This window comes from Typopeltis vanoorti, chromosome 20, assembly GCF_054136105.1.
Source record: "Typopeltis vanoorti isolate ZY-2024b chromosome 20, IOZ_Tvanoo_1.0, whole genome shotgun sequence".
Taxonomy (NCBI): Eukaryota; Metazoa; Arthropoda; class Arachnida; order Uropygi; family Thelyphonidae; genus Typopeltis; species Typopeltis vanoorti.
Window position 1 is genome coordinate 3,529,112 of NC_143568.1, and position 19,317 is coordinate 3,548,428.

Genomic DNA, 19,317 nt, shown 5'->3' on the forward strand with positions numbered 1-19,317 from the left:
TATTGGACAGCCAATCCTGAATTCAGTTGACCAATCTGACATCCAGACCCATGTGCTACAACTTAAATATTAGCTTATCATGTGGCACCCTGTCAAATGTCTTCGCTAAGGCTAAGAAAATGGCAGTATATGCCTTTCCCTCATCTAATGCTCTTGTAACTTTATCATAAAAGGCTAGCATATTCCTAAAACAAGAGCACCCCTTCACAAATCAATGTTGACTCTCAAAGATAACATTACCCTCATCTTCCCAATGCTGTATACGGTCCTTCCCTACTTTCTCCAAGATCTTAGTAACCAGTGATGACACACAAACTGGTCTATAATTAGACACTTCCAGTCTGCTACCGCCCTTGGTGGTAACAGACTGGAAGTGTCTGTTACTGCCAAGGTAACATAAAGAAATAACACGTAATACTTTTTCATCGAAATTAGGAACTTTCATCTTGAATAAAATAACTAAAATGTCTTGACACAGATGATATGTTAGATATTTTTGTGTTATCTCTATTTATAAACATCCCAATCACAGATTGGAATGTTTATGATTATGAACAAATTAACAGTATTGGACTATTCTTGGCATTTAAAGCTCTCCATATGTGCCTCTTTATATGCTATAATGTGTAGTAATGGATCAAAGCTCTGTAGCAGTCAGAAAAGTTAAAACTTTAGTTATATTCAGATAATAAAGGTTTCAAATGATCTCTAGTTTTTAAGATTACTACACAACTATGATCTAAACATTCTGAGAACATAAACTGTGCAACAATAGGCACATACATTTCTCTAATAATGTCTGTTAACACTGGAATCATACCTAAACATTATGTGTATAATGAACAATGTTGCGAATTAAAAAAACGCTACAAGCCATAAAACACTGCTAGCCTAGTTGGCCGAGTGGTTAGCATATTCGCTCTCCTATCAAAAGGCTGTGGGTTCGAATACTGCTGTGGGCTTGGATGTTTGCATTTGTCTGTGATAATACTAGTGGTGTTGGTCAGCAGTAGATGGCATTGGTGTAGATGATGAAGGTAGTTGCGGTTCGTTGTAGTTGGTGGATTGAGTGAGGAGAAGGAGAGCTGTTGACTAAGTGCCCTATCTTGATGAGTCTTTGGACTAACTGGAGGTGTCATGTAATAATAATAATGTTAATACTTAATAGGCTAAGACATAAGCAATACAAATTCCTAGCAGCAAATCATACTATACTACCATCCCATATATATATATATATATATATATAAACTTTATCTTCCTTAATAAAAATAATCACTCTTGGATAAACCATAACCTCTTTGAAAATTATTATATTTTGTGATTAGTTATTTTCAAATAGTCTAGTTACAAAAGTACATTTTTTTTTAATTTCAAAACTTCATTTTTTTATAGCCAGAAAAGCTTGCATATAACCTTCTTTTGTTTTGCCAAGGATTAGGATTATGTAAGTATATGAAAAAAAAGCATATCTGCTTTTCTTATAAATATAGCTTTCACAAATTTTGGTTTCTAATTTTGTATTAATTTGGAGGTACTACGAGGGTGGTCTGAAATGATCTCAGCCTAGACCATAGATGGCAACACTATCGGCAAGGTTTTTTTTTTTCTAAGTTGGTACATCTGTCATAAGCATGCATGTGAAATTGCAAGTCATTTTATCAAGTAGTTTGTTTTATACAGCTGAAGCAAAAGTGTTGTCTGTATCTCTTGAAATGGATAAAATTGGGTATCATGCAGTTATAAAGTTCTTTGTAAAAGAAGGTTTGACGCCAAAAGAAATTCATTTGAAGTTCATAAAAGCTTATGTGCACTCTTCTCCTTCGTTTTGACAATTAAGAAATGGGCTGCTGAGTATAAACATGGCCACACCAGCCTTGAAGATGATCTATGTGAAGGATGTCCATAATGTGGAACACTACCAGAAATCATTGATCAAGTGTATGATATGGTATTGGATGACCAGCAAGTCAAAGTGCATGAAACTGCTGAGACTATACGCATTTTAAAAGAATGTGTAGGTATATTTTGCATGAAGAATTGCATATGAAAAAGCTTTGCACAAGATGGGTGCTGAGCTTGCTTACAGCAGATAAAAATATACTTGACTGAAAATCTCTGAAGAGTGCTTGGAGCATTTTAACAAGAATAAAACTGATTTTGTGCATCGATTTATTACTATGGATGAGACTTGGATTCACCATTACACACCAGAATCCAAACAGCAGTCAAAACAGTGGACAGAAGCTGGTTGTTCAGTGCCAAAGAAGACAAAGGCAGTTCCATCAGCAGGAAAAGTCATGACATCAGTGTTTTGGAATGCTAAAGGCATTTTGTTTATTAATTATCTTGAAAAGGAAATATTCTGATCTTTTAACCAGACTAGATGAAAAAAATTCACGAGAAAAGACCCAGTTTGCAGAAGAAAAAAAATCATCTTTTATCAGGACAATGCACCTGCCCACAAAAACGTTTTGGCAATGGGAAAATTAAGTGATCAGCACTATGAATTGTTGGAACATCCACCCTATTCCCCAGATTTGGCTCCCTCAGACTTCTGATTCTTCCCAAAATAAATTCCTACTTGCTGGTCAGGGTTTTGGTTTCGAATCGAGAGATGATTGAAGCTGTAGAGGGATATTTTGCAGATCTTACTGAGAACTACTACAGGGACGTGATAATGGCACTGGAGCATCGCTGGAATAAATGTATTAGTCTTAAGGGAGCTTATGTTGGAAAATAAAAATAATTTTAAAATTATAAATTCGTTTTTTCGTTGTTAGGCGGAGAACTTTTTAGACTACCCTCGTATATTATTCCAGACTGATATTGATAGTTAATTATGAGAGGCTGCAAGAAAGTGCACAATCTTTAATATGTGCATCCTATCTTTTTTTTTCATTATTTATTTATTTATTTCATTAATTTTTATTTCAATTAAATAAAATTGCATTTTGAAAAAATGCAATTTTATTTAACGGTGGCTTTTATATGAATTAACTCTCCATTTTTCATGTGCATTCTCTTACTTTTCAACAGTTTTCATCATTCTCTGTACACTTTTATCATTACTGGGTGAGATACCATGTACTGACCTTTATAAGTTTTTATTCCAAAAGTTGGTGTAAAGAATTTAACAGTAGTTCTTCAATTTATTTGTTATCATTGTCTGCAAAATGGAGTGCATCCTTCAAACAGCTAAACAGGTGGTAGTCATGAATGCCAGATCCAAACTATGAGCAAATGGGGAATATCGATCCAGCAAAATATTTAAAAGGCATCCCTTGTGTGAAAGCTGGTCTGAAGCCAATCATTGTTTCATTTCATCCATTGTTATATCCAACTTCCTCCTATTTCTCTATGACCAGATTGTCTTATCCCTCATTTTCTTGCTCACTTCCTTACATTGCTCATTTTATTCTTTCCCTGTATGTTTTCTTTTCTCTCTAGCATTCAGCCCATTCAAATATAAGTCATTCCATTTAAACTGCTCTAGCTTACCATCACATTCACTTCATTAGCCAGCTTTGTTGGCCCAGTGGTTAGCGTATCCGCTCTCCAGCCAAAAGGTTGCGGGTTCGAGTCCTGCCATGGGCATGGATGTTTGTGATTGTCTGTGAAAATACTAATGGTAGTGGTAGGTAGGGCAGTAGGTGGTGTTCATGCAGAAGATGATGGTAGTTGCAGTTCATGGTAGTTGGTGGATTTGAGGGGTGGAGACAGAGATGTAGAGTAGGTGCCCTTCCTTGATGAGTCTTTGAACTCTCTGGAGGTGTCACGTAATAATAATAATAATAAATCCACAAATTCATTGTTTAGATTATATTTGGTCATTCAAACATATAATTAAATTGTAATATATATTGATCTTTAATTGACCATGATTTATAAACATCTAATACCAACAAGCTTCGCTGACGGAGCTGTCTGGCTTCTTCAGGGCTTATAACAGTAAGAAAAAAAACTCAAAGTGGCTAGTACAGAGAAAATGGAGTAACACTATCATATAAATTAAACATTAAAACATAACACATAACATTACACACATGGAGCATGTTGTGTTAGTCACTCTTATGAGAGCACGTTCTGTAGTTTTGTGGGAAATTAAATTCTGGCAGACTGAGTGATCTTATTAATGTTTTCCATATGTCAGCTATTAACATTCCCTGGCCCTGGTTTCTGTTAAAATTTTCTCCAGAATGGAGGGCTACAACAGCTTCTTTGAAATTTCTACAACGGAAATCTTCTTCTAGGTGAAGCATGGAGCTGCTATTCTAATCAATGGTATGGTTAGTCAGGGCCGGTTTTATCATTAGGCGAACTTAGGCAATCGCCTAAGGGCACTAAGACTTCGGAGAACCAGATTTTGCTACATAGTTCTGGGGAAAATTACAACCTTCAAAAAAATTAATAAAACCTTGATTAATAAATAAAAAACTTAAATAAGTCAAGCCGTCCTGGTGCTTGCTGATGATCCTACATTATTTTTAACTTTCTCTATTTCTTCCACTCCCCTGCAGTTTGTATACTTAACCTCAAGTGCAGAGATTTTTCCTCCTTCTGGCATATGTCCCAAGATGAGCAGGGAAGTTCCAGGGTATCCCTCAAACTAGCAATCAGTGGTTACGACTAACCGACTGTTCTCAGTTCTTATCTTCATTCCCCATAGACTTAATTCTGTTGATTTTTAGATTAAGCCCTGTTTTTGCAAGATGTCTGAAAAGTTGGGATTACTTCATTCATTTTCTCACAAAATCATCTTGTTAATTTAATTTCAAAGCTTCTTGACATCTGTCCTATATAGTTTAGACCACAAGCACATGGGATGTTGTACACTCCAGCGTGTTTGAAAAAAGGATTAATGTCTTTTGGCGATCTTAAAACATGACAGATAATCTTGACCAGTTTGAATGCAACTCTGATGTTGAAAGGTTTAAAAAGTTTTGTGATCTTCTCAGACACTGTACCTGCATAAGGAATAACTAAGGATGAACTGTGCTGAGTGATGGCAGGTTGTTGTTGTTGTTGTTGTTGTTGTGGGGGTTTCTATGAAGAATCTTGTTGATTAGATTCTTTGGATAGCCATTTTTATTAATGTCTCTGATATATTATTATTATTATTATCCAGGCATCCATGGAGTCAAAAGACTCATCGTGGGAGGTCATTTTTAGGAAACACAAAGTTTATCATACCACTCCTTAAACCCATTGACCGTTTCCGCTCCAACCACTCTCTCAGGCAATGCATTCCACTCATTCAGGCAATGACAAGGGGCCATGACAATGGCCCTTTATCATTGCTCTTTCTTGCAATGATATTTGGTGGATAGAAGAAGGAAAGAGGTGATATGATTGAAACTTTTAAACTGTTGAGAGGTAGTTACAGAGTAGACATTGGAAAGTTCTTTCATATCACCTCTCTCCTTCTTCTATCCACCAAAACTCTGCAATCCACATTCCCTCAGTCGATCTTCATAACTCTTATTGTACAGTCCTGAAACCATCTTTTTTATCTGCCTCTACCCTTTTCACAGTCAATTTATCCTCTTGAAATCCTGGGGACCAAATTCTCTTGAAATTCTGAGAACAATAGTTTAAGTGTGGTCTGATCAGGGTCTTATACAATGGAATGATAACTGTTTTATCTCTGCAAGTCAGCGTCCTTCTCAGTATTGCAGCAATCCTCTGAGTTACCCTCACCACTTTTGCAATATGCTCACTGAATTTTAGTTTTCTATCAATCATCACCCTCAGATCTCTTGTCTCCGCTACTCCTCCATATTAATAATTTCATCATAGAGTTCTTTTTCTTCTGAGATGATGTTGGTAGCTCTATTTCTGAGCATATGTATTATGCTGAGCTTTTGGGAAATATGGTGAGTTGACTTGAAATGTAGGTAGCATCCAATGTGTGTGTGTTGGTTTGCGGTAGACTGTTAGTTTGATATGTCTATCTGCTGGTTTCTTGATTAGGGTATCCAGAAATGGTAGTTGATTTATCCTTTTCCAGTTCCAAAGTGAATTGTATTTTTTGATTAAAAGAATTAATTTATTTTGGTTAAAAATTCCAAAATGGCTGTTTTTGTGTCCCTCCAAATTATGAAGACATCATCTACATACCTGCACCACACGAAAGGTTTTGGGTCTAATTTTGAGAGGATGTCTATTTCTAGCTTTTTCCATGAACAGATCTGCACAGGGCGGCGAAAGGGGACTTCCCATAGTTAAGCCATTTAGTTTTTCATATATCGTTTCATTCCAGTAATTAGAATGAAATAATTAGATTTAAGGCAGTGACGAAAAAGGTGAGCCTTATCTTCAGGGAAGAGATCGTATAGGATACTGATAGCTTCTTCTACTGGTATGTTTGTAAATAAAGATAACACGTCCAAGCTAGCGAGAGTGTCTGTCTTTAAGATCGAGATGTTTTTCAATTTTTCAATAAAGTGCTTTGAGTTCTTAATGTAAGTGTCCGATTTTCTTATATGTCCTTTTATGAGGCTGGAGAGGTGTTTGGACAATAAATATGTGGGAGCATTCCTTCTGACAACAATCAGACATTGTGGAACTCCACTTTTGTGGACTTCCGGGGCTCCATACAATTGTGGCGTCAATGGGTATAGTGACTTCGGATTCCGTTGCAATCTCTGGACTAACTAGTCATGTTCCGTAATAAGTTGCTAGTGTCCTTGTAGTTTTTCCATATTAGGTCCAACTCTAATATGCGATACGTTGATGGGTCTGATAGTAATTCTGCAGTCTTGGCTATGTAGTCCTTAGTGTTTAAAATGACTATGACATTACCTTTCTCTGCTTTTAAGATAGTTATTTGTTTATCTTTTTTCAAGTTTGAGAGAGCCCTTTTTTCTTGGAGTGTTATGTTTAGGTTAGGTGGCTTGGAAATTGAAAGGATAATAGCACTTTTTAATCGGATCATTTGCCATTGTTTCTGGAAAGGATGAGAATAAAAAGTGCTACTGGTGATGTTACTGGTGATGTCAACCTTAGAAATATGATCTGGGGCAATGGCAAAATTGAATCCTTTCTTAAGTATTTCATAGTTGTGTTAATATATGGTTCGAAAGGTTAAAAATCACTTTTTCATCAGAGAGGCTCGGTCTGGAGTTGTAATACTTTTCATATAGTGTGTTGAATTATTTTATTTGAGCTTTTTTACTAATTAGAAAAGCTTTGTTGAAACTGTTGTAAATCATCTTATATAGAAGTGTCCATAAGTTGCTCTCTATGTTATTAGAAATAACTTCAAAATGTCAGAAGCACAAAAGGTCTATTCTGTTCTAATCAAGTTCAACTCTTACATGTATTATGTATTCTCTCACATAGTAGGGCCAGGGATGCCTTAGTATATATTCTAAGGCATCCCTGGCCCTAAAGGTATATAAACAATTCAAAGAAATTGTTCTTTGAATGTTAAAAACTTGGAAACAAAGGATAAAGTTTCTGCATCTTTTTAAGAAAGTTAGATGGTTTAGAAGTCTAGCTTGTTTACATTTGAGTTTCTCAAAATAACATACTTTTTGCTTCATATCATCATCGAGTCTGTTCATTGTTTAGATTATATTTGGTCATTCAAACATATAATTAAATTGTAATATATATTGATCATTGTAATATATATTGACCATGATTTATAAACATTTAATACCAACAAGTTTGCCGACGGGGCTGTCCGGCTTCTACGCACACTGGAAGCTACCTTCATTTCAAGTCAACTCATATTTCCCAGAAGCTCAGCATAATACATATGCTCAAAAGTAGAGCTACCAACATCATCTCAGAAGAAAAAGAACTCTATGATGAAATTACTCATATATCAGAGACCCCCCCCCCCCACAATAACAACCTACCATCATTCAATACAGTTCATCCTTAGTTAAACCTGGATTTATTCCTTATGCAGGTACAGTGTCTGAGAAGATCACAAAACTTTTTAAACCTTTCAACATCAGCGTTGCATTCAAACCGGTCAAGATTGTCCATCAAGTTTTAAGATCGCCAAAAGACATTAATCCTTTTTTCAAACACGCTGGAGTGTACAACATCCCACGTGCTTGTGGTCTAAACTAATATAGGACAGATGTCAAGAAGCTTTGAAATTCAAAAAAAAAAAAACATATAGGAGATGTTAATAACAACAGAACAGACAACTCAGGTCTAGCCCATCATTTCGTGATTACTAACCATACCATTGATTGGAATAACAGCTCCATGCGTCACCTAAAAGAAGATTTCCGTTATAGAAATTTCAAAGAAGCTGTTGTATAATAAAATTAGTTTAATCCTTTATCCAAGTGTGAGCAAACAAAGTTTGCGCCTGAAGTATCTTCAGGACTAGGGTAAAGTGATACAACACCAGGGCAACTCGTTGCAAAGGTGGAGAAGCTGTTGTAGTCCTCCGTTCTGGAGAAAATCTTAACAGAAAACCAGGGAATGATAATAACTAACATATGGAAAACCTTAATAAGATCATTCAGTCTGCCAGAATTTAATTTCGCTCAAAACTACAGAACGTGCTCTCATAACAGTGACTAACACAACACGCTTCATGCATGTAATGTTATGCATTCTGTTTTAATGTTTAATTTATACGATAGTGTTACTCTATTTTCTCTGTACTAGCCACTTTCAGTTTTTTCTCTTTGTTGGTATTAAATTTCACACGAATTACACACCTATTAACTCACAAAAGCTAGCCATAATCAATGCCATTCATCAATACTAGTCTCTTCCTTCTCAATTCACTATTGTCATACTAAAAGGAACCATCCACTTTTTCAACTATATTGTTATCATAATTAAGCTTAATGGAAAGAAAACAAGACAATGAAATAATTTCACTAGTTGATTGGTTCTAGTATTTCATCTCTATCACAAGACATGTCTTCTGTGTGTTATGACACACAGTGTAAAATTGTGTGCCATAACACACACACAAACTTCTAGTCTATCTTCAAGTTAGACTAGAAGCCGGAAGCTTCTAATCTGACATCTATTTCATCGTGTGTGGTGTTAAAATTTTTATATTGCATTCCAGAAGACATACCTGTGATAGAGATGAAATATTGGATTTAAACCTGTTTATTTTTTTGTGTTGTTTTCTTTTCATTAAACCTTATTATGAGTTTAAACCAGTACCTAAACCTTAATATATCTTCTTCTTTCCAGCATTTTAGTTCCAGAGAGTTCTGTAGTATGCTGCTTGGACAATTTTCTTTCACTTATTTCTATCCTAGGCATCCCTCCTTTCCACTCCAACTTTTTCCATATCCCTTTTGATGTTTTCCCACCATCTTCTTCTCTTACCCTTCACTTCCATTGTTGTGACTCTCTGAATTGGGTGGTCTACTGGTGTTCTCCATACATGACTAGCCCACCTCAGTCTACTTTCTTTCACTTTGTTGTTAATTTTCTAATCCCCATCTCCTTCTTTATATCTTTGTCCCTACTATGCTCTTTCCTTGATGTTGCGTTTATCCAGTTTAGCATCCACATCTCTGTTCTTTCCAATTGTTCCTCCAGAGCTCTCTTTATTGCTTATGTCTGATTTATATATACAGGTAACCCTCGTATAACGCGGTACTTATACAACGTGATTTTGATATAACGCAGTCTACAAATTGTAGTAACTCTTGTTCAATGCGATACTTATACAATGTAGTTTCAATAAAAACATGGTCTACAAATTGTAGTAACCCTTTATCTTTTCATATATTTTTCACCGTGCGACATAAAAATCAAATTTTATCTTTCTTCGTTAAATTTGCGTCTGCTGGTAACGTGCATGCAGTTATGACTAGTGAATTTTATATTAGGGGAAAATACCTTTCAGCATGCATGTATGTCAATTGTTACCGTATAAAGTGTTTATTGTTAAAAATTGTCTTCATTTTCTGCCAGGAAAGCGCATTAAAAATCATAAGTGTGTTAATCTCAAGCGCAGTACTTTATTTTTTGGTGAGTTACATACAATATGTAATGCTTTTTTATGTAAAAAGTTTATTTTTTATAGTAATGGCCACTTACAGGGCTTTTGCAATATGGTTGAAATGAAATTAGTGAATTAATTGATGGGGAAATAGATTTAAATTAGGATTAACTGGTACAATTAATAGATGACCTCGAACCAAATGGCTGGGAAAGTTCTGCCGAAGATTCTGATTGTGAAGAATCCATTAAAGAATTCCGTTTAACGAAATTAGCAGAAGGATTGGACTTGGCAAGAAAGTTGGAACGTTATTTTACGGATAATGATCCCTCAATAGAGCTCTTCGGAAAATTCATGAGACAATTGGATATTTGTTTAGCTCCATATTATGAACTTAATTAAAAAGTTGCAGCATAGTGGTAAGCAAGGTCTTATTACTGACGTCTTGATAACTAAACCAGCCGAAGTATGCAGTGAGAATTATACAAATGATTTGCAAGAGATTTCAAGTGACGATGACTTCTCGTAAATAAAGAACATCTATGAAATTTTCCTTTTGAAGATAGTGATGACGATTAAAATATGCACTTTATTTTATTTTGCCTAAACTATTTATGCATTATGAACAATGAAGTTTACGTGCAATTTGTATTTTCATAAGTTTATACTATGTTTTTTCATAGTTTATATGTTTTCTTAACTTACATAAATTACCTGAATCAAATAAAAATATTTTTTTTTGTTGTTGTGTTTATATAATTAAAAAAAAAACGATTTCAGAACATAACCCTACTTTTTCTATGTGATCTGAGTCTTGCACAATGCAATTTATATAACGCGGCATTTCTGTGGAACCTAACATCCACGTTATAAGAGGGTTACCTGTACTTAGTTTTACTTTTTTTTTTGTTGCATTTTTGTCACACATCACTCCTGACATCTCCTTCCATTTAGTCCAACCTGCTCGAATTCTAGGTAACTAAAATGGTCAATTTCTTTCAAAATACCACTTTCTCTATCCTTTATACTAATTTCTTCATGTCCTTCCCTCTCACTAACCATTACTTCAGTTTTCTTAGTAATTACCTTTAGATCTGCATCCTCCAAGATATTTTGCCACTCTATAAAACTCTTTTGGGCTTCTTCTACAGTCTTACCTGGGATAGCAAAGTCATCTGCAAATAATATATTACATGGTGTATTTTTGGCTACTACTGCTTCACTGAGCTGAGCACATATAAAATAATCACAAATAGAAATATGGGCTTAGTGCTGACCCTAGATAATTATTATTATTATTATTATTTCCCAAGACCTCATGGAGTCAAAGACTCATCTGGGAGGTCCTTTTATCACACACACACATCTCATCATACTGTGTCTTAAACACTCAAACTCCTTGCAGACACTCACAGGCAAGGCATTCCAATCATTCACAACCCTGCACGAAAAAAACCTGCCTCTCACTCCCCTACTCACACCCTCTTTATACAGTTTCCAGGGATGACCTCTGGTTCTCCCCTGATCTCCCACTATTCTCTGTAGAACTTCTCCGCCATTGATCTTATAACAACCCCTTACCAACTTGTAGGTCTCTATCATATCTCCCCTCTTCCTTCTCTCCACCAGACTCTGCAAATTACATCTCAATCTTTCCTCATACTTCACATTTCAGAGGTCAGAAACTACCTTAGTCAGTCGCCTTTGGACCCTTTCAAACATCTCTTCATCCTTCTGAAAACCCGTTGACCAAATCTGGCCTAATCAAAGCCTTATACAATGGAACAAGAATCTTCCTACTTCTATACGTCAGTGTCCTCTGCATCATTCCCAGAAGTCTTTGTGTCGTCTTCACAATTTTGGCGATGTGTACCCTAAATTTTAGATCCTTATCCACTATCATCCCCAGATCTCTTATTTCCTCTACTTCCAACAATATATTCTTACCAAGCATAAATTCTGCATCCCATCTTTGTTTTCCAAATTTTAAAACCTTACATTTTGCAACATTGAACTCACATCTGCATGTGCTTGCCCAATCACTCAATTAATTCAGGTCTTCTTGCAAGGCCACATCTTCACTACTCTTTATGGTTTGTCCCAATTTTGCATCATCTGCAAACAACTGAATATCTCCATCTAAATCTTCGCCAATATCATTAATATACAAGTTAAATAGTAATGGCCCTAAAACAGACCCTTGAGGCATTCCACTAGTGACTTTCCTTTTCCGGGATTTCGCACCCCCATACACAACTTGTTGATACCTATCAGATAGCCAGTCTCCAATCCAATGCACTAATCTAATATCCAACACCATCTGCTCTAGTTTGGCTGTCAACTTATCATGAGGTACTCTATCAAAAGCCTTTGTGAAATCCAAGTATATTACTGTGTATCCTTCTCCTCTGTCCAAGGAAGCAGTCACTTTATTGTAATAAGTAAGTAGATTACTAAAACATGATCTCCCTTTAGCAAATCCATGCTGTCCATCAAAGATAATACCATTGTTGTCAACCCAACTCTGGATCCTAGTTCTCACAAGCTTCTCCAACCACTTAACCACAACACCTGACACACAGATAGGCCTATAGTTTGATGCTTGAGTTCGATCACCTCCTTTATGAAGTGGCACAATCTTGCCCTACTTCCACTCCTTAGGAACTTGACTAAGTGCAAGACTCGTATTAAAAAAATATGTCAAGGCAGGTGTCAACTCTCTGGCGCATTCTTTCAGAATACGCGGTGATATATTATCAAGTCTCACAGCCTTATTTACATCTAGTTTACTCAACTTCCCAAACACCTCTTGCTCACTTACAGTCAGTCTCTCCTCCCCATCATCAACTGCTCTCAATCTCTCCATGAAGTCACATTCACAAGATTGAAAGATCTTTATGAACTGCTCATTAAGTATCTCCACCACACATTCTGCAACAGTTGTCTTTATACCATTTCCTCCAATCAGTGTCATCCTTCCATAATCATTCTTTCCTTTGCTGGCTACATATCGAAAGAACTCCCTAGGATTCTCTTTGACTTCATTAGCTAACTTCTGTTCATACCTCTCTTTAGCTACTCTCACCAACCAAGTCACCCTCCTTGCCTGGTCTTTGTAGACCTCATGAAATTGGTTTCTTCCACTTCTCTTATGCTGCCTCCACAATGCCGTTTTTCTCTGTATTGCATGCTTAATCTCTTTATTCATCCATCTCACACCTACCTTATTTAACCTTCTCACCCTTGGAATATATTTAGACATTGCATCTACTAAATAGTTTTTGAAAATCCCCCAAGCTGCATTGATCTCTTTTTCAGCTAACTCCTCATTCCATGCTACACCCACAAGCTGTCTCCTGAGCTCTTTATAATCACCCCCCTTGTAGTTCCACATATACCCTTTTTTCATAGGGGTCCTTGCACTGCTGGCAACCACCCAGGTAATCACCTCATGGTCACTTTCACCAATTGGTGGATGATTTGACACCTCATTTATAATTACATCCTCTGATGAGATGACCAAATCCAAGACCCTTAATCCTCGTGTGCCCTCTGTTGCAATCCCACTTTGATGTTGAAAAATTTTGTTGTTCCAATGCTTGTTTTTACTGCCATCTCGAATTTTTCATGTATTACTTTTATAATCCTTACTAATGTTTCTATTAGAACCTTCTGAGAACCTAGCAGATTAGGTCCCTTGGTATTCTTTCATATGGCTTTTCTAGATATACGGATAAGCCTTTTATTCCAATGCTCTTATTAAATAGCATATTAAATATATGGAAAAGCCTTTTATTTTTCTCAAGGTACTTTTGTAGTTGTTTCATCATATAGATTGCATCTGTTGTTCCTTTCCCTTTCATGAAACCACATTGCATCTGGTTAATATTCATTGTTTCTCTCAATCTCTTATCCACTATTCTTTCAAATGTCTTTAGTAGGTGTTATGTAAGTTTTATATAAATCTTAATACATACACATATACTATTATCCTTCACCTTTCTCAACTTCTTCAGATTCTTTTGACTACTTTTTTTTTTGCTCCAAATCTCAAACACTTTGTGTCTACAACCATCACTAATTCTAATACTCTTACATTCATTTTACACAAAGCATCAGTTACCTCATTGTGCCATTGGGAATATATATATATCCATTAGTCAGTAAAAATGACATATTTATATAAACAGCAGGCCAGAATGGTGAATCTGTTGGTATGGATAGCAAAAGTGCAGTATGAAGCAGAAATTAGCAAATCAAACCACTAGAGAGTTTTTTAAATATGTGACAAGTAAAAGGAAGAATGATTATGGTAAGATGATGTTAATGGATGAATATGGTGCAATAGTAACTGCTCTTCATAAGGTTGTTTTATCCTCATCAGTGTGAAGTCATGAAAACCTCAAGTGTGGAGGAAATAAGAGAGAGGATGGCTTAATTGTGAGTGAGCAGGAAATGTGAGGAAATTAATAGTTTGATGTCAATAAGGCAATAGGATTTCATGAAATATCACAGGTCTTAAGGGATGTTCCGAGGAGTTGGCAATAGGATTCACATGCCAGTTTAATAAGAGTCTTACAACAGCATTGGTCCCAAAAGAGTGGAAAGAAGGTAGTCACCACTGTATAAAGGTGGTGATAAGGCTGTGGCTACAAATAGGCCAATCTGTATATCTGGAGTTGTAGTTAAGGTAGTGGAGAGATCAGTGAGAATTAGGACACAGAAATGGGTTGATGAAAGCAATATTCTCTGTGATTGTCAGCATGGGTTTGTTAAAGGGAGAACATGCTTACCAACTTATGTACTATAATAAGGTGACAGATTTATTGGACAAGGAAGGTGCATGATAAGCTGTAAAATAAATTGAAACAGATGGGATTGGGTAGACTAATGAGTTGGATCATTAACTGGCTGTCAGATAGATATCAGAAAGTGTCTGCAGAGAATTTGAGTATATTTAAAGCATGGTATGATGAGCTCTGTGTGTGTGTGTGTGTGTGTGTGTGTGTGTGTGGTGTGTGTGTGTGTGTGTGTGTGTGTGTGTGTGTGTGTGTGTGTGTGTGTGTGTGTGTGTGTGTGTGTGTGTGTGTGTGTGTGTGTGTGTGATAAAAGGACCTCCTAGATGAGTCTTTGACTCCATGGGGTCTTGGATAATAATAATAATATGTGGGTACAGTATACTGAAAGAGGAAGGTCATCAGTGGTGTGCTGCAGGGGTCTACAATTGTTGTTCAACTTGTATATTAATGATATTGATGAGTTTAACTAGTGATATGGAACTGTTTGTGGATGATACAAAATTGGGAAGAACAATGCAGAGTCAAGCAGATGTTGTGGCTTTACAGGAGGACTGGAATAGATTGTGTGAATTTGCAGGTAAGTGGAACTGTCAGTTCAGTGTTGCAAAGTGTAAGGATTTGAAATTTAGTAAGCAACGATAGGATGTAAAGTATACACTTGATGGAGAAACTTTGAAACAAGTAAAGAAGATGTACTACAACAAGAAATCTGGGATTGATAGTGGACAAGAACCTGAAATTCAGGGACCACACAATGCTAAAGTTGTGAAGTTGTCAAATCAAATAATGGTAGTGATGTGGAAGACTTGGAATGCAAAAATAGAGGTTATGATTCCATTATATAATGCCTTGATCAAGCCATATTTGCATTATTTGCACAGATTTGGTCACCAGATTTTCATGGTGAAAATGTTATATGTTAGAAAGTTATATAACAATTCTTTCATATAACATGTGTTTTCATATGTTAGAAAGTGTCTAGAGAAGATTCACAAAGGTAATAAGTGGTCTTTGGAATGTGGAGTATGAAGACAGATTGAAAGAATGCAAATTATAAACACTTGTGAATGGAAGGAAGAAGGACATAATTAAGACATATAAGTTGCTAAAGGGTTGTAATCAGATTAACATGGAAGAAATTTTTCATGGAATGTAAGAGGGTAGTAGAACAAGAGGAAACTGTTTAAGGAGGGTGTGAGAAAAGGAATGAGAAGAAAGTTCTTTGCATGGAGAGTGGGAGTGCATTGACTGAGTGTGTTGTGAATGTAGACACATTGAATGAGTTTAAGGCAGTTTGAGTTTTGCAGGTGATAGTGTGTAACTCCCACAATGAGTGACTCCATGGAAGTGTCTGGTGTTAATAATTTTCAAATGGAACTATTTTAGCATACTGCAGTATTATTAATGGAGAACAGGTAGCAATTACACTGAAACTGATAACTGCAAAGCAAAATATATCATATCATACCAGAAGTTGGTTACATAGAAATTTAGGGGACATATTGCAAAGGTGGCGAAGGTAACACAGAAGATTGCTGCAATAACGAGAAGGACACTGACCTGCAGAGATAAAACAGTTATCATTCCGTTGTATAAGACCCTGATCAGACCACACTTGGACTATTGTTCTCAGATTTGGTCCCCAGGATTTGAAGGGGATAAATTAACTGTGGAAAGGGTACAAAGGCAGATAACAAAGATGGTTTCAGGACTGTACAATGATAGTTATGATGATCGGCTGAGGGAATGTGGGCTGCAGAGTTTGGCGGATAGAAGAAGGAGAGGTGATATGATTGAGACTTTTAAACTGTTGAGAGGTGGTTACAGGGTTGACACTGGGGAGTTCTTTCACTTGGTTGAACAGCGGAAAGGAGTGATGACAAAAGGCCATCGCTGGAAGTTACGAAAGGAAACTGTGAGCAAGAGGGTGACGAGTGGTTTCTTTGCATGGAGGGTGGTTGAACCATGGAATGCATTGCCTGATGTGGTGAGAGCGAAAACGGGCAATGAGTTCAAGGAGTGGTATGATAGACTTTGTGTTTCTTAGGAAGTACCTCCCACGATGAGTGTTTTGACTCCATGGGGGCCTGAATAATAATAATAGTATATAGTATAACATATTAGTAATAGTGCATATGGTAGCCCTGCAAGAGGATTTGAATAAGCTAGATAGATGGGCAATTGAATGGGGATGTTGGTTTAATGCAGCAAAATGTAAAGTCTTGAGGTTTAGGACACATCGATGGGACGCTGCCTACTCTATGGGAGGAGTTAAACTGGAGGAAGTAGGGAAGACAAGAGATCTGGGGTTGATGATTGATAGAAACCTGAAATTTAGGGGACATATTGCAAAGGTGGTGAAGGTAACACAGAAGATTGCTGCAATTATGAGAAGGACACTGACCTGCAGAGATAAAAGGATTATCATTCCATTGTATAAGTCTCTGATCAGACCACACTTAGACTATTGTTCTTAGATTTGGTCCTCAGGATTTGAAGGGGATAAATTAACTGTGGAAAGGGTAGTACAGAGACGGATGCCAAAAATGGTTTCAGGACTGTACAATTTTGGTTATGAGGATTGGGTGAGGGAATATAGACTGCAGAGTTTGGTGGATAGAAGGAGAGGTGATATGATTTAGACTTTTAAACTGTTGAGAGGTGGTTACAGGGTTGACACTGGGGAGTTCTTTCACTTGGTTGAACAGCGGGAAGGAGTGATGACAAGAGGCCATCCCTGGAAGTTACAAAAGGAAACTGTGAGCAAGAGGGTGAGGAGTGGTTTCTTTTCATGGAGGGTGGTTGAACCGTGGAATGCATTGTCTGATGGAGTGGTGAGAGCGAGAACGGTCAATGAGTTTAAGGAGTGGTATGATAGACTTTGTGTTTCTTAGGGGGAGACCTCCCCTCGATGAGTCTTGACAGACTTTATGTTCTTAGGAAGGACCTCCCACAATGAGTCTTTTAACTCCATGGAAGCCTGAATAATAATAATAATAATAACATTAAACCAACTCCTTGAGTTGGTTTAACAAACACTTATGTTAAATTATTAAGCCATCAATTCCAATTTTGCTCTATTTAAAAGTATTTATATGAATTTGTTCTCTAATGTTATAAATGGGATATAGCTTTGATTTTTTTTTCTCCTCCACTAGAGGTCAGTCAGTGGAATAATAGTTCAAAACATTGTCACTTTGGCATACTGTTCAAAATGGAATTTGTGTGTGTGTGTGTGTGTGTGTGTGTGTGTGTGTGCGTGCGTGCGTGCATGCATGCATGTGAGTGTTTGTGTGCGTGCACATGCATGTGTGTGTATGTGTACTCCAAATGACTTTCATATGAAGGTTAATTTCCCAAGGTTAAAACATTGTGAAATTAAAGTAGTTATTCCTAACACAGTTGTAGTCTCTGTAATTTACTGAAATGATTCTGACCACTGTATAACACTAAGGGAAAGTAATACTGTTTATATAATTAAGGCCATATATGTCAGCCTGAATATCATAGGTGATCAGGCCCTCAACTGTAGACCTTCATTGAGGGCTAAAGCTGAAGTATAATTCTGGAGGCCACAGATAAGATTTATATTAATAGCTAGTTCACGTTTAGCAGCTTGAAGTTGATTGTGTATGAGTAATAGGCTTGTGTTGAATCAGATATTATGAGCACTGGGGGACTTGATAATTTCCTTCAGCTTTTTGGAGTTTGAAATAATCTTGAGATCATGGCAATTTTTAAGAACGGGTAATCCTAGCTCACAGTTACCATGTAACACTGGTAACTTTGTTTATAAATTCTATTCCCTTGTCACTAAGCAAAGCACACTTCATACAGTTCCAGAAAACTAGGTAGGAAATATGAAAGTGAAATCCTTATTATTTCAAAAGGACATGATTTCTCCATAGTTTCTAAGGATACCTTACTTAGATTTCCTTTTCAACATTGAACGGAACTTATTCACTCTATCTAGTGAGGATGCTAATAAACTCTGTTTGGAAATTTCATACATCATATTGAAATCCAAGCTTCTACATACAAACATCTCTTTAGCTGAAATGAAAGTGTTGCAATCCTTAAGATGTAATAGTCATCTCATTTACAAAGTCTGACATGGGGAAACTACAGTTATGAATTCTGCCATTTTTTTTACTATGGGATTGATCCCATAGTAAAAAAATTATTTTTTTACTATGGGATTGATCAACGTACCAAGAATTGGATTACAGTTCCACTAACAGACAGCTCATGAACTCATTACTAGATGAAGTTGTAAGCCTCAATGGAGACACCATAGAAAAACTGAAAAACTTATTTTGCTAGAACCCCTAGGTTCTATGGTTTACCTAAGATACATAAGACATTCCTCTTCATCCAATTGTTGACTGCATAGATTCAACTACTTACCTAATAGGCAACGTTTTAGTACACCTGTTGAAATCTCAGATTGGAACTCTTTCTCATTCATAAAGAATTCTTTAGATTTTCTAGATAAAGTGAAAAATGTTTCCCTACCCACTGATACAATGGTTAGCTTTGATATAGAATCTCTATTCACAAATGTTCCTCTTG

The 19,317-nt window shown here is 36.4% G+C and overlaps 1 protein-coding gene across 2 annotated transcripts in view; it reads left to right on the forward strand.

Annotated features, from left to right (window-relative positions):
- The window catches only part of LOC150095196 (uncharacterized protein ZK1073.1-like), a 347,623-nt gene that overhangs the window by 322,498 nt on the left and 5,808 nt on the right, over positions 1–19,317 (forward strand). For both annotated transcript variants that reach the window (XM_090410330.1, XM_090410331.1), the window contains exon 12: positions 1,396–1,447. In XM_090410330.1, the coding sequence (XP_090266456.1) occupies positions 1,396–1,447 (52 nt within the window). The remainder of the gene's footprint in view (positions 1–1,395; positions 1,448–19,317) is intronic.